At 34.9% G+C, this 14,920-nt stretch overlaps 2 protein-coding genes, 1 non-coding gene and 1 pseudogene across 5 annotated transcripts; 3 read left to right on the top strand and 1 right to left on the bottom strand.

The window, feature by feature from the left end:
- The first annotated feature begins 1,511 nt into the window (after positions 1-1,511).
- On the top strand, positions 1,512-5,475 carry LOC111316618 (serine/threonine-protein kinase STY13-like). Its single transcript, XM_022918642.2, has 6 exons — positions 1,512-2,287; positions 2,576-2,708; positions 2,869-3,064; positions 4,252-4,376; positions 4,478-4,636; positions 4,833-5,475. Exons 1-6 carry the CDS (start codon positions 2,157-2,159, stop codon positions 5,145-5,147), a joined length of 1,059 nt encoding a protein of 352 aa, XP_022774377.2. The 5' UTR covers positions 1,512-2,156; the 3' UTR covers positions 5,148-5,475.
- A 561-nt stretch (positions 5,476-6,036) lies between these two features.
- Positions 6,037-6,108, bottom strand: TRNAD-GUC (transfer RNA aspartic acid (anticodon GUC)). The gene has a single exon. It is a non-coding gene; the product is annotated as a tRNA-Asp (tRNA).
- Positions 6,109-6,977: 869 nt separating this feature from the next.
- On the top strand, positions 6,978-10,344 carry LOC111316617 (SUPPRESSOR OF GAMMA RESPONSE 1-like). Of its 2 annotated transcripts, none has more exons than XM_022918639.2 (5): positions 6,978-7,422; positions 8,174-8,309; positions 8,473-8,659; positions 9,014-9,762; positions 9,865-10,344. In XM_022918639.2, exons 1-5 carry the CDS (start codon positions 7,409-7,411, stop codon positions 9,916-9,918), a joined length of 1,140 nt encoding a protein of 379 aa, XP_022774374.2. In that variant the 5' UTR covers positions 6,978-7,408; the 3' UTR covers positions 9,919-10,344. The 2 variants fall into 2 exon arrangements, with proteins under 2 accessions (XP_022774374.2, XP_089609707.1); XM_089753581.1 differs by lacking the exon at positions 6,978-7,422 and adding an exon at positions 7,842-8,012 and having other exon boundaries at positions 9,865-10,062.
- Positions 10,345-11,332: 988 nt separating this feature from the next.
- On the top strand, positions 11,333-13,638 carry LOC111316616 (uncharacterized; annotated as a pseudogene). Its single transcript, XR_016333176.1, has 2 exons — positions 11,333-11,577; positions 12,436-13,638. The product of XR_016333176.1 is annotated as an uncharacterized LOC111316616 (transcript).
- Positions 13,639-14,920: the final 1,282 nt, after the last annotated feature.

Here is a 14,920-nt window from a genome sequence, read left to right as displayed (position 1 = left end):
TTTATCTTTCTTAGAAATAGAATCTTAAATATATACAAATTAAAAAGGCTTGCTCATTAAATAAATTAAACTTAAGGACTTTTCCAACTCAATAAAAATTAATCCTACCCAAAATTTTTCTTAATTGTTGTTTAATCTTATCCTTACTTCTAACATTTGAATTAACAAAAAAAAATTGGAATTCGATTTATTTCAAAAGTATATAAAAAAGGAAATTAAAAAAAGATTTTATCTACATTTCTATTTGATAATATAAGCATTAGAATTCAATCTTGAGGTCGGCCACCAAAAAAAAGTTGAGAGGAGTTGAACCCAATAATCACTCCAACAAATGGAAGTGCGACACGTCATCAAAGCAGGGGTAAATCAGGCAAGTCGAGGAAAAAAGTGGCACTAATCAACAAGTGGCAACTGATTATTGCTTGATTGACTCAAAAGCCAACAATCTAGATGTCGGTGAGACTTGAGAGATTATAAAAAGGAGTCAACGGTCTTATTTCATTAATTAAATTTAATTAATCATCGAATAACATATAAAAAATATTAAGTTTTATTTTAGTGGAAATTTTTTATTTTTACAGTACATTTTTTAATTTTTTAAGGAAAAGTTTCAAGAAAAAAAAAATTTGGCCACTCAATAACATTATTACCCATAAATTTTGATTTTTTTTATTTAAATATATTTTAAATATGATAGGTCATTCTTTTGCTGGAAAATATGATATTCATACCGAAAAAGACATATGATAGTTCATTTTTAATTAATTTTATTCCAAAGTTCATTATCAAATGAAAACAATTTCACTTTAATGTGAAAAGAAATTGTGAATAAAAATGCTCTTCCAATTTGCATGGAGTTAATTTTTTCCCTTAACCGTATTCCATCGTATCAATATGATACATTATAATCTTATTTTCAAAAATATTTTTGATAATAAAAAATAAAATTAAATACGTTACATTTTTTTTTAATTTTTAAGAAGGTTAATATCCTTAAAAAAAAGAAAGAAATGTACGAAATTAAAATTTACGTCCACGTCTTTTTTAAAATTTCTTAATGATTAAATCAGAAAGTGAAAGACAACATAACATATATATATATATTTTTATATATAAAATATATTTTCTTGTGACATTAAAATCGTACATTTAAAATTAAAATCAATAGCAATTGAAAATTAGAATCCAACATCACTTATTATTAAATACACAATCAAATTAGTTCTTCATCAAAACTGATTTAACATTCTTCTCATTGCATTAAAAATCGCATGGTCCATATGCAGAGTGAATGATAATCTTTATCAAATACACTCTAGTTTTTTCTTTTGTCATGTTGAGTTTATCATAAAAGCACAATTTGTTAATGTTTCTTAAAAGGAAAAAAAAAAAAAAAAGACAAGACAAGGAAAACAGAAGAAACAATAAAAATCATTGTTGTTTCTGACAGAGACTCACCAAGGAAACATACAAGAAAGCAATTAAAAAAGCCCAGCTTTCACTTCCCTTCCATTACAATATACCGCGTGGAAAAACAAAAGCAACTCTTCAACCAGTAACCACTTCCTATCAACTATTTCACTATCCACTCTCTTCCTAATTCCTCCCATTAATCCTTTTTCTTTTCCTTCCCTTCCCCTTTGTATAATTCAACTCTTTCTTTTCTTTGCTTATTCAGCTCACTTTCCCATAAAAAATTATCTTTTTTTTTTTGTTTAATTTTATTGTGTCAGTGCTTGTTTCTTTGCTGAAGGGTCTTTTCCGTTTTCTGTTATCTCTCCGTGTTTATCTAATAAATTTTTTATTTTTATTAAAATTTTGTTGGTGGGGGGTGTCTGCAAAAAACATGTGGGGCTTTGTTCTTTGCCTTCCATTAAAGGGCAGTTCTTGATGGTTTTTGGATCTGCAATCCGTGATTTTTGGGTGGGTTTATTGTTTTAAAACTGGGAAAATAAGTAAAATTCCTGACTTTGGGTACTTCAATGTACGCAAAGGCATGTCCTTTGTAACTTTTTGTTTTTCAGCTATGAAAAGTTGGGTTTTTTAAAAGCTTTTTCTGTTTACTTCAAATGTGGGATTTCCAAAAGGGGTACTTTTTGTTTAGTCAATAGATGGTAGTTGTTTAATTCTTGTTCTAAAAGGGGTGGTTTCAAAAGATGGGATCTGGAAATGGGTTCTTTTCAACTCAAGATTTCAATTTAGATGCTAAGTGGTTGATTGATCCTCAGCAGCTTTTTGTTGGTCCTAAGATTGGAGAAGGTGCTCATGCTAAAGTATATGAGGGAAAGTAAGTCAGTTTTCTTTGGATTCTAATTAATTCCATTTAGTAGTATTTTTTTTTACTAAATTCAGCCTTTCTAGTTTGTTGGCATTTCAGTTTGATTCTGATCAATTGAGAAGAACAAAAGGCTTAGGTTTTTAAAAGAATCCTATCCCTTTAAAATTATTTTGGTGTAAATTTTGTTGATAATTTAATTAGATGTATGATATTTTATAGGCTGTATGAATTTGATTATTGGTGTCTGTTATTATGTAACAGTTATCTCATGTTTTTTAATCCATTGGATGCATTTAGATACAAGAATCAGAATGTTGCTATTAAGATTGTTCGAAATGGGGAAACCTCTGAAGAGATTGCAAGGAGAGAAGGAAGGTTTGCGAGGGAAGTTGCTATGTTATCGAGAGTTCAACACAAAAATCTAGTGAAGGTTGTTGAATTATTATATATGCTATTAATTTCTTGTTGCTGAGTTTATGTTCTTTCTGGCTATTGTTGATATTGTCAATGAACATCTGCTAATCATAAGTTTTAGGTTATAGTGAGTGGAAATAGGCTCATATCTTAGAAGAGCTTTTATTTGTTTCCAGTTTATTGGAGCTTGCAAGGAGCCGGTCATGGTGATAGTAACTGAGCTCCTACTAGGCGGGACATTGCGTAAATACCTTCTGAATATGCGGCCAAAGTGCTTGGACATGCGTGTAGCATTTGGGTTTGCACTTGATATTGCTCGTGCAATGGAATGCTTACACTCTCATGGGATCATTCATCGCGACCTGAAACCTGGTATGACTATAACCTTTCTTGGTGTGCTTTTAAGTCTGAATGAGTAGCATTCATTGGAAAGGTTGGCAACTTCTATATGTAATTGCATTTTGTCTTGGAATAACTGCAAGATTTGGAGTTTATGCCTTTATGGCTTTTGTTCCCTTTGTATTACACAAATCTAACTCACTAAAAGGCAAAAGGAATCTACTAACCGACAGCATGCTTCAAGATATGTTATCTCTTTGCTTTCTGTTTGTTTGAAGGGTAGGGAGCTTGTTATCCAACATAATGAGTTTATCACTGATGAATTATACTTACTTCAGTGTTCCATATTTGTTAAACTGCAAGTGAAGGTGTGCTCCCGGGGCAACTGATAATTATTCAAACTTTCTGCCTAATGATGGACAATTTGATGGCATTAGTTACCTACCTTCCATCAAAAAAAAAAAAAAAAAAAGAGAAAAAAGAGTTTTTCTTTGAGAATTTTTTGACTTGAATACCAAGGGACGGACCAAAATCTATTGGTAAGCCAGTAACTGTGAAGGTGAGATGAAGATTCGTAACTAATGGTGTGCTGGTTATTTGGCATCTGATATTGACATATTAGAAGTTGGCCTAACCTTCGGGGTATGACATTTGGGGTTTACATAATCCAGTTATAATTGCTTATTAAGATCCTATTTCTTTTCAACAATGCTTTTATTGGGCTGTTTCTCTTGATTTTTCCAACATTTACTTAATGATTTCGTGCGTGGTTGGATGGCAAATATCTGGGTTAAACCGATACTGACATAAATATGCTCCTAATTTTTAATTGGCTTTTGTGCTGCTACTTGCTGGATCTATAGTTTCAAACCGTGTATCAATTCTTCATGTAACTAAGACTAACCGAGCAGAATCCATTTTATAATGATTTCTTACCCAAGTAGTATTACATTTTGTTAAATTGACTTTGACAAATACAAATACTGCAAATGACTATGCTTCGTTGTGAGCATTATTATTTTCTTTTGTTCTTTTCAAATCTTCCTCTGTGGTATCAATTTTAGATGAGAGAGACTCCGAAGTGGGTGCAGAGGGATTGAACAACAAATTTAGCTGGAAGTAAATGAAAGCAATAACATTCCTTAAGTGAACTTAATGCAATATTGCTCTATCACCTCTTATAGGTTTGCATGATCCTGATAAGTTCTTTCCTTTTGCAGAGAACTTGATCTTGACTGAAGACCATAAAACAGTTAAACTAGCAGATTTTGGTTTAGCCAGGGAAGAGTCATTAACAGAAATGATGACTGCTGAAACTGGGACATACCGATGGATGGCTCCTGAGGTAATGTACTGAATTATTCTGAACTTAAAATTGATTATTTTTTCCTATAAATTTTAGGTTCTTAATGTTCGAGATGCTTACTCCTTTACATATGCTAACAGCTTTACAGTACAGTCACATTAAGGCACGGAGAGAAAAAGCATTACAATCATAAGGTGGATGCCTACAGCTTTGCTATTGTGTTGTGGGAACTCATCCATAACAAGTTGCCTTTTGAAGGCATGTCAAATTTACAAGCAGCATATGCAGCTGCTTTTAAGGTAATAGCATGCAGCTTTGCTCCCCCCTACCGTCAAACTCCAGTCTCTCTGAAATGTCATATTAGCATGCATCTTGAAACCTGTAAAAAAATTAATTTTACCAAGAATAAACTCATATACAATTGTGTTTCTTCAAATGCAAGTACGGGATTCTGATATAGGAATCAAGGTCTAAGTTGTAGCAATGTTGTTTCAGAATGTTAGGCCTAGTGTTGAGGACCTTCAAGAAGATTTGGCATCAATTGTGACTTCATGTTGGCAAGAGGATCCGAATGCTCGGCCAAATTTCAGCCAAATCATACAGATGCTATTACACTATCTCTCAACCATTTCACCACCGCAGCCTGTGATGCCTCCTCAGAGAATAACTTCTGAGAATGCTGTATTGCCACCAGAGTCTCCTGGTACAAGTTCATTGATGGCTGCAAGAGATGACATGGGGGAAACCACAAAAGCCACCGAGCAAGACAAGCCAAGTGGTTTCTTCTTCTGCTTTAACCAGTGTTACTGATCCCTTGAAGGCGCAATTTCGTTCTCAAGGGCATCACAAATTAATTTTTAGGTGAATTCAATAAGGTAATTAGTCTCTCAGATATTAGAAAGAATACAAACTTGGTAAGAAAAAAAATTATCAAATCTAATCAGAAGATTAGTTTAGTTCTATTATATGACAGAAAGCTGTCTGTAATCTGATGTATCTGTTAACTTTGCATACTGCCTTAGTGCTTTACATTAATTTCAGTATGCCCTGACCAAGATGGATCCATAACTTTTGGGGGTAGGGGTTGCTGTGATGGAAATATGAATGTAAATAAGGTGCATCCGAAAGCCTTTGCTCCTGTTTTCTTCTTTATAATTTGCATAAGTTTGTTAGTTCGGAATTGTTGAAAATTTATTCAGTGTGGCTTCTACATATGCTGAATCCAAATTAATAACTTCAACAGCTATGTTCGTAATCTTGATTGTGTAATTGATATGACTTGGTAAGTGTATCCGAATCAAGTAAAATGTTAAAAATTTGTGCCATGTGTTATATGAAAATTACGTCTTATAATTTATATTTATAAGAAAATATAAAATATATATTTTTAATCTTATAGTTTTCCATTTCCGGCGTGTTTGAAATTATTATATCATTATCATGTTGTCCTTTTGTTTTTTTTTATTTCTATCGGTACGGCATTTGAGTCATCTCTGGCATTTTGTGGGTTACAGCAGGCTCAAAATCATGAGGCCAAGCCCAAGTCTCTCAAACATTGACTATCTTCGTTCCTTCCAACATTTTAGGCTGGGATGAGCCTCGTTTTCAGCTTCTTTTGTGCCACTCCTGGCCCAAAATCAAGAGGCTTGAAGGACATGGAAGAGGCCCAAAGTCAGTGAATTTCACTGAGAAAAAGAAACGCCGTTGCCGGGGATCGAACCCGGGTCACCCGCGTGACAGGCGGGAATACTTACCACTATACTACAACGACTTGTTGAAAGAAGAGCGTCAGATTCTTATATCATTGACTCTACCTGCTAACATATTCTTCATCTTTACATTTTTTTTTGCACTAATCAAATTTATTTAAAAGAATATACGGAAACGAGATTATATTTTTATTTTATATATCCATTTATTCCACTAATTCAGCGGAGAATATCATGTTGAATGTTAAATATTATTTTTTAAATATTAAAATTATAGAGATATGCATTTAATTTATGAAGAATTATTCATTTTAATTGAAAAAATGTATGATTTTTATTACATAAAAAATATCTCACATATTTAAATTTAACTCTCAATTTATATATTATAATAAAATTTTAAAATATTTCGATATAAGATTGAGATATTATAAAAATAATAATGATATTATTTTTTATGATTTAAAGGATTTATAATTGTTGAGAAATTTTTGAACTAGTAAGATAAGACGTTAATATGATATTAAAAAATGACTAGTCGAATCTATTAAAAAATATTAAAGAAACATTGGAGTTAAGATTTTCAAGCATATTCCAATATTCAAGTTGATAATCGAGTAAGAAAGCATCAAAACTACGAAATCAAAAATCACATTAACATTGAAATAAATGTGGTACAAACAAATTATAAATGCTTTAATTAAATTAAATTTGAAGATATAATACAAAATTCTCACTCAACAATTGATGACATAAGAATGTTGTCGTAATATTATTTATCAAAGCGGTACGAATAATATTAACAGCTTAAGATTCTTCCATTATCACTAACCGCGTAAGCAACAGTGGAAATTCAACAAAACAGTTTTTTTTTCTTTTTTTGTTAATGGAAACTTCACGTTTATTAATTTGAAGTGTCCAACCCACCATCAACGTTCCCATTATCTACCTTGGGATGCAAGTAGGCAATTCAAGTTAATTACCAAAAATGCCATGGGCTCGGTTTTCGAAGTTGCCAAGAGCAAACATTCTTCGGGCAAGGAACTCAGCTTCGTGTCCGAAACAAATGGTTTGGGTTCAGTTCTAGTCAACTGTGGGACCTACGATGAAAACTTACGATGAAAACTTCGTATTATAGATTTGGGTTTGTCCGAAGCAGAGGTTTCGTTGCCAAACCTCTTATACCGGTTCGGCGGTTCCAAAGCAACGTCTTCCCGCTCAGTCTCTCTCTCTCTCTCTCTTGGGTTCACTTAACTTAGCCTGGTGTAGAAAAGGCAAAGGAAGAGAAGAGACAGCTTAAAAGCTTCGCTGACACTCTCTTCTATTTTGTGTTCTTCTTCCTCTTCCGCCTTTCTTTTGTTCATGTTCATGGCGAGGTAATGAATTAAGAGATTATGACCAATCAGTTCTGATTATGAGATTAAAGCAATCTCTTTTCTTCAATTCTTTTGACATGGGGATGATTTTGGTTTCTGGGTTTTGTTTTTTTTTTGAGTTAATTGATTTTGGATTGTAATTTTTTTTGGGATAAATTTATGGAATTTAACTTGAAAATCTCATTTACAAAGAAAAGATATCTTTTCTTTTTTCAAATAAAGTTTTCAACTTTGAAGAGTTACCTATTTGGGGGAACTGAAGGATGGTATGCTCTTTTAGATAAAAGGTGACATTTTTGGGGGTTTAATGTTGAATTTATGAGAAAGAGGGGTATTTTGGATAATGGGGTTTGTAGGTTACATAAAAACTTGCCATAAATGAGGTTGCTTTTCATTTTGTGCCTTCCTCATACACCATTATTTTCTGGTTTTTCTCTTCTTTTCCCGAGTTTGACCATGTGGAGACTTGGAGAGTCATCGAGTGCTACAGTTTCTTCATCCTTTTTGAGGAGGGTTATATGATTTTGGATGATCATCCTTTCTGGGAGCTCTATCACTGCTCAAATAGTTGTTAGTGGAAAATCTTTCAAGTTCAGTAAAAAAAAAAAACCTATTTTCAAGCTACGTTTACCTAGACAGAGGACATTTAATGACTTAAATGGAACTCCAATGGCGTTAAATTTAATGGCATCTTTTTTACTTGAAGTCTGTGGAAGGTTGTGTCATTTTAATCCATAAACCATTGTTGCAGGAGCTGGCTCGTTGATAGTAGAACATTTGCAAAGAAAGTAAAAAATACCTCCAGCTGGTCTTCTTCCATTCATATCACTGACTGTGGAGCAAATCGTGAATGTCCTAACTGCCATCATCGTATTGATAATAGTGATGTAAGATGGAACTTCAGTGTTTCATCGATTTTACCTTAGCAGCATTGATACTTCTCTTTGAAATTTAACATGGATTTTTGGCATGTCTGTATAAGGTTGCTTGTGGTTTTCTCTCACGTATGTCACTACCCTCGGTAATATCATTGGAGCTGTCTTTTTGTAGGTTTTTCCTCAGTGGCCTGGCCTTCCAGCTGGAGTGAAGTTTGATCCGTCTGATGCAGAGCTTTTAGAGCATTTAGCAGCTAAGTGTGGTGTTGGAGACTCAAAAGCACACCCCTTTATTGATGAGTTTATCCCGACGCTTGAGGAGGATCAGGGAATTTGCTACACTCATCCTGAAAATCTCCCAGGTAAATGTGCTCCTGGAGTCAATATTTTTGTTTTACATTGCCGTCATCTGTAGGATGAATTCAATCTACCAAATGAGATGATTATAGGAAGAGTAAGGTCATTTTGTTGAAAATAAAATTGCTGATATTACGGTTTCCCTGTTCTTCAAAGACAATAGGAGACACTCCTCAATTACATTAAGTTTCTGATGAGATGCTGTTCATGGTTAATCTTGGGTAATTCAGAGTTTACAGTAATAGAGAATTGATATTCCAGCTTGATTTGGTTTCAACCAGCTGATAGGTAGTGGATGTGATGTGACCTTATGATAGTGCACAAATTTGATTCTGATCTCTTCATCGCGTTTTGTGCAGGTGCAAAGAAGGATGGAAATAGTATCCATTTCTTTCATCGAACAATTAAAGCTTATGCTACTGGTCAGCGAAAGCGCCGCAAAATCCAGCATCAACATAACACAAATGAGGAGCATGTTCGCTGGCATAAGACAGGAAAGACCAAACCTGTCACAGAAAATGGAGTTCACAAGGGCTGGAAGAAGATCATGGTTCTCTATAAAAGTTCGAAGAGAGGGTGCAAACCTGAAAAGTCAAATTGGGTGATGCATCAGTACCATCTAGGGGCTGAAGAAGAAGAGCATGATGGGGAATATGTGGTTTCTAAAATTTCCTATCAACAGCAGAAACAAACTGATAAGACTGATGAAAGACCAATGATTGAAGAACCAGATAACTTAATGATTCGCACCAGTCCAAGGACCCCTAAAACAATTACTCCTAATCCACCTCGGCATGCTGTCGGAGGATCCCCTCTACCTATGCATGCTGTTCAATGTGATGATAATTTTGACCATCCAGCATGGTTGGCCGGGGAATCTCAGGCTGCTGAAAATTCTGACTTGAATTGCTTGGATGATACTTTGCTATGCAATGAGCTTTTGGATTCATCTTCCTTTCCAGAGAATTCATTCAAGAATCAAGTCTCATACTCACATACTGCCTGTTCTCACGGCACAATTGAGATGACAGGAAATAATGATATGTCTTATGGAATTTCTGAGCTCGAGAACTTGGAGTTCGATACACCACCTGATGTACCATTAGCTGTAAGCTTCAGCTCTCGCTCTCCCCCATCAATTTGTTTGGCTCTCTCAAAATGTCATCATATGATTATCATAAAATCTTAAATTCTCATCCATTTGCTGCAGGATCTACAATTTGGCTCTCAGGAAAGCATTCGTTCGTGGTTGGACCGGTTATGAAGAATTAATATGATGCAGGAGTTCCCCAAGGACAAAAGTCCCAAGTTTTGAGCTCATCAATTGTGTAACTGAAGCTGTTTCAGGGCCATAGAGAGTTTGTTCTTTCTCGGTTTTTTTTTCGAGTTTGTTTCAGGCTGTTGAAGTTGTTCATCCCACTGCTGCCAGACTGCTCCTAGGATCAGTTATGACACGAAAGCTTTTGTTGTACGTTAAACTGGCCGGTTGCTGAATAAGGGCTGCTGGTTGAGAAAAACTTCGAGGCCATGTTATCAAAAAATGTATCTGTTGCTTCCATGGAACCAACATAATGTCTTTTGCAATAACATTGGGTACATGTAACAAACACAAATATTTGGTATTGCATTGCAACTAAATCTTGTAACTATGACATTATTACTATCTGTGATACATGTACGATTTGAACTCCTATTCTGTGTGGATGTTAAGTTCCATTCACAATGTTCTTTGTTTTTTTCTTTTTTTTTCCAAATTTTCCTTTTAGATTAAGAACATAAAATTACACACAAATTTTAATTTGTCTTAAATTACCATCGTAATACTCAATTTCATCAGTAATTAATTTCAATTTCACTGCTGTTTTTAATTTTATCGATCATATAAATAGGCCTTCATGATTGGAAATGTATCAATAGTCAGTAAACTAAAACGAGGTCGTTTAAGGGCAACAACAAGATTATATCCAGCTGTTGACTTGTATTAGTAAATTAATTGTTGTCGTTCTCATTAAGCAGAAACAGAGGAAAAAAAAATAAAAAATAAAAAATAAAATCCCAAGCCCCCTAAAACCCTGAAAACCCTTCATGAAAGCCATTCCATTTCGGCAAAAGCGAAGCAAAAAAACGATGGAGTGAAATACCAATTTCAAAGGGAAGTAAAAGGAGAGACCTTTATTAACAGATTAAATGTTTTCGGCAAGGAATCTTCACAAACATTGCTTAAGGACTCTGTCTTCTCTGCTCCAACCAAATCCCCACAGGTGCATTATCTCTTTTTCCCACAAAATAAGATGAAATAAGACAAAATCAAAATCTGGGTATTGTTTTTCTTGTTGTTTTAGTAGTGCCCATCAATGAAACGTTTTATCTATTACAGTTTTGTTATTCGGTTTCAGTTTCCTTTACTTTGGAACAGAGCATTTGATTTTTTTTTCTTATTATTTTGGAGTTTTATTTGTATGCCTTAGTTTGATTCTTGATGGACTTTAAAAAATTTCTGTTGTTTAAAGTTTTTTTAGGGAAAAAAGTGAGATTTATCCTGTTTTCCCATGAATTTTGCCAGGGTTTTCACAAGAAGCTTTGGGGGGTGGGGGTGGCTATGCTTTATTCTTCTATTTATTTGCATTTTTTTAATGAAAATGCAGGAAAGTTGTGGCTTTTAAGGATGCTACTCCGACACTAGTCTCAAGCAATGTGATAAAATTAGATGGTTGTTTTGAAGATAATTTTGCATCATTTCCTTCCCTTACTAATCCCTTCAATAGATGGTGTCGAATGATGTCAACATCAAGAGGGAGGAGTATGCGAAGCAAGGTGTATGCAGAAAGAGTCTGGTAAAACGGCTAGGGAAATCCGGAGAGCAAAGAAAATTAAGAAGAAGCTTATGACTGATGAGGAGAGGCTTATTTACAACCTCAAAAGAGTATGTTATTGTGCCATTAATAATGACACTGAACCATTTCTTGCCTTTTGTTTCTTGATTCTTTAATTTGATGCGTGCCTGTAGTGTATGTTAATTAATTTATTTTAAAGGAATTGTTAATGTTAAACTCTTTTTTGAGTTCAAACAATCATTCAGACTGAGAGTTTGGGTGTTGTCCCTTATATTTTTCTCCTGTATAGTGGTTTTATTGTTGTTAGATGCTAGTTAGGATGGTTCCCGAGTTCTGGTAGTTTGCTTGGGTTGTTTCTATTTTTCACTTTCTGAGAATAATACAATCGGCATATGCATTTATATAACTAATGCAGGCTAAGAAGAAAGTGGCACTACTATTACAAAAGCTCAAGAAGTATGAGCTACCAGAGCCCCCACCTTCTGTAGATGATCCTGAGCTATTGACCCCTGAGCAGCATCAAGCATATAAAAAGATAGGATTCAGAAACAAAAATTATGTCCCCGTTGGGGTCTGTGGAGTGTTTGGAGGAGTTGTCCAAAATATGCATCTGCACTGGAAATTTCATGAGACCGTGCAAGTTTGTTGTGACAACTTCCCTAAAGAAAAGATCAAGGAAATGGCTACCATGCTTGCGAGACTGAGTGGTGGAATTTGTTATTAACATACATAATGTAAAAACTATTATCATGTTCCTTGGAAGAATTATCACCAACCGAAAAATCTGATTCCCATCAATACTCTACCAAAAGGAAGGTAATTAAGTTTATTGTGTTCCTTACCACACAATATTGCCTTTGTTTTGCATCAACATTATATCTGGCTTAGGCTCTCCATATGTGAGAAAGCATCTAAAATTATATTTTTCCTTCTCTTCATAAATGCAGGCATTATTCAAGGCAAGATTTGAACAAGCTCTTGAAGCTCAGAAGCTAAACATAAAGAAGATAGAACAGGAACTTCGGCGTAAAGGTATTAACCCTGAGGATCCAGTTGCAATGGCCAGTATTCAGAGAGTTGCTTCAACATTCTTTAGTGCAATTGATGAGAAGGAAGGCAGCCCGTATGTCTTTCGTGCTGACCAGTTGCCTGTAGCAGAACCTAAGACAATTTTGGCACATGCAGAAGCTCCTGCTGAAAGCGACCTGGAGGAGTTGGACAGATTCATAGCTGAGATTGAGGATGCAGCTGATCAAGAATGGGCTGAAGGGGAAGAAGAGGAAAAAGAAGAGATCGGGAGAATTAGATACTGGAATAGACAAGAATTTGGAGGAAGCCTGGGAGATCAGATAACCTTAGAAACAATTACTCTGATGATGAGGTTAGAGGGTCGAGGGGTTGGAAAGATACACGCATAAACAAGAGGAATGCTGATGGTGAGGAAGAATATGAAGATAATTTTGCGGGTGGTGCTGGATTGGATCCCAGTAATGCTGGTGATCTGAGCGAGGCTGAGAGTGATATGATGATGATTCTGAAGAAAATTTTGAATTCAAGAGACCTAGACTAGAAAAGAGAAAGCAAGGTAAGATTGGAAGGTGGAACAACACTGCAGGTTTCAGGAGAAATGCTGTAGGTAGTTATAGACACGAGATAGCAGAAGAAGATTCTGAGTTGGAAAGTACGCTGAGTGGCCTCGACGATGTAATGCAAGAATCTGATGCTGAGGAAGATCATAATTTCAGAGCATCAAATTCTAGTAAAAATTTTAGGAGCAGCAGCAGTGATGAAGAGGTTGGATTTTATTCCACAAAGGGAAATGAGAAAAATAGGGTGCAATATTATGAGAGAGACGACTCTTATGAAGATCATGGTGAACTTGAGAAGTCTAATACAGCAGATCAGAAGCAGGATAGGATTGCTAGAGGCAGCAGTAGTGTTGGTTTCAATAGAAATGCAGATGCTGACTTCAGCAAAAATATTGCCAAGGAAGCAGAGGATGTGTTCAGTGACTAAATTTGCAACATGGGGAATCAGACACGAAGAAATTCTGAGCGTTATGAGCTGAGATGTGATGCAGACTGCAGGGCTGTGGTGAAGAAAGACTGGTGCCACTTAAAGGACAGGCAAGAACGATGAGACAGATCATAAAAGGGTGAAGAGCTGAAGATGCAAAAGTAGTGGATGAGACTTGGGACATTGATTTGCTGTTCCTTTTTTATTCAACTTCTTAAGGTGACTAGTGGAAAGTGAGAAACCCATTTGTTATGATCCAAAACAGGATCTGAATTATATGAAGTCATGATTTGTTAACATTATCTACATTTTGTGATTAAACCCTTCCTCTTCCTTGGAAACAAAACATTTAAAATGCAACATTTCATAGAAAGAAACTGGCTGTCAAGTACTGGAGTTGAAACAAAATGTTCAATGGAGAAAACATCTTCAGTTCTCTGGTTATTAGAATTCTTTGCATGCTTCTACCTGATGTTTTATAGTGCTGTTATCTTATTGAATTGATATGGATTACTATGATTATGAAACTTAGAAGGCAAGTCAGCACAGGAGTAATACTTGAACTTATGATTTTATGCCCCAAAATTCCTTTTTTTTTTTTTTTTGGGGGGGGGGGGGGGGGGGGCGCAGTTTCACTAAAGTATGACCAATAAATCTCACCTGCTACTAGAAATGGTTATTGTATATTTACATTGGAGGATTCGAGTCTTTTTTTCTCCGATGATTATTGACTATTTGTTTCTGTCAAATTTCATGTTAAATGTCAACTTTAAAACATCTTTGGACAAACTTCTTTAGCCACATCTTTTCCTTTTTCCTGATTCTCGATTGATCCCATTCACACCTCCAACAAAAGTACATGGCATGCATTGATGCACCTCATGCAAAGAGCAAAATCTATGCTGTCTTCCCATTTTCTGAATTGCCTGACCCTGAGGAAACTCTTTTTCCTTACCCCTTGTAGACACTTGGCAGTTTCCATGCTCAACCCCTCTTATATGCAGAGGATCATATCTAACATGGTTATGTCATAATCTATTACTCAGACTTAATATCAGAACCTGAAATATTTATTAAAATTTTCAGATTTTCTTTTTTTTTTTCATAAAATATTTAATAGTTTGAATATAAAAAAAATTATATATTATCGATGGTATTTTTGAATGTCATAGCTGGAGGAAAATAGTGTGAGGCTGTTGAAGGTTGTATGGCTTGAATCTGTACCTAGACAACATGGTCAGGGGGCACTAGAGTTATTTTTTCTGAACGCCCTCTAACGTTTAACTCTGTGAAAAATAAGAAGGAAAAGTAAGAAGGAGGTGAGCTGTGTGAAAAATACTTCAATAGAAAGGGGATGCTTAAATGTGAAGTATATGGATTGTCTTATATATACTTTAAACTTGCCTTTACCTTATA

This window comes from Durio zibethinus, chromosome 24 (genome assembly GCF_047325235.1).
Source record: "Durio zibethinus cultivar Kanyao isolate XHJ-2024 chromosome 24, ASM4732523v1, whole genome shotgun sequence".
Classification (NCBI taxonomy): Eukaryota; Viridiplantae; Streptophyta; class Magnoliopsida; order Malvales; family Malvaceae; genus Durio; species Durio zibethinus.
Note: the sequence above shows the minus strand (reverse complement) of the source record. Positions and strands in the feature narration are given on the sequence as shown.

Coding starts and splice junctions, on each gene's coding strand:
- LOC111316617 (XM_089753581.1), top strand. CDS start 7,951: ATGATCATCCTTTCTGGGAGCTCTATCACTGCTCAAATAGTTGTTAGT. Junction 8,310..8,472: donor ATCGTATTGATAATAGTGAT/GTAAGATGGAAC, acceptor GTCTTTTTGTAG/GTTTTTCCTCAGTGGCCTGG. Junction 9,763..9,864: donor CACCTGATGTACCATTAGCT/GTAAGCTTCAGC, acceptor CATTTGCTGCAG/GATCTACAATTTGGCTCTCA.
- LOC111316618 (XM_022918642.2), top strand. CDS start 2,157: ATGGGATCTGGAAATGGGTTCTTTTCAACTCAAGATTTCAATTTAGAT. Junction 4,377..4,477: donor ACCGATGGATGGCTCCTGAG/GTAATGTACTGA, acceptor ATATGCTAACAG/CTTTACAGTACAGTCACATT. Junction 4,637..4,832: donor CATATGCAGCTGCTTTTAAG/GTAATAGCATGC, acceptor ATGTTGTTTCAG/AATGTTAGGCCTAGTGTTGA.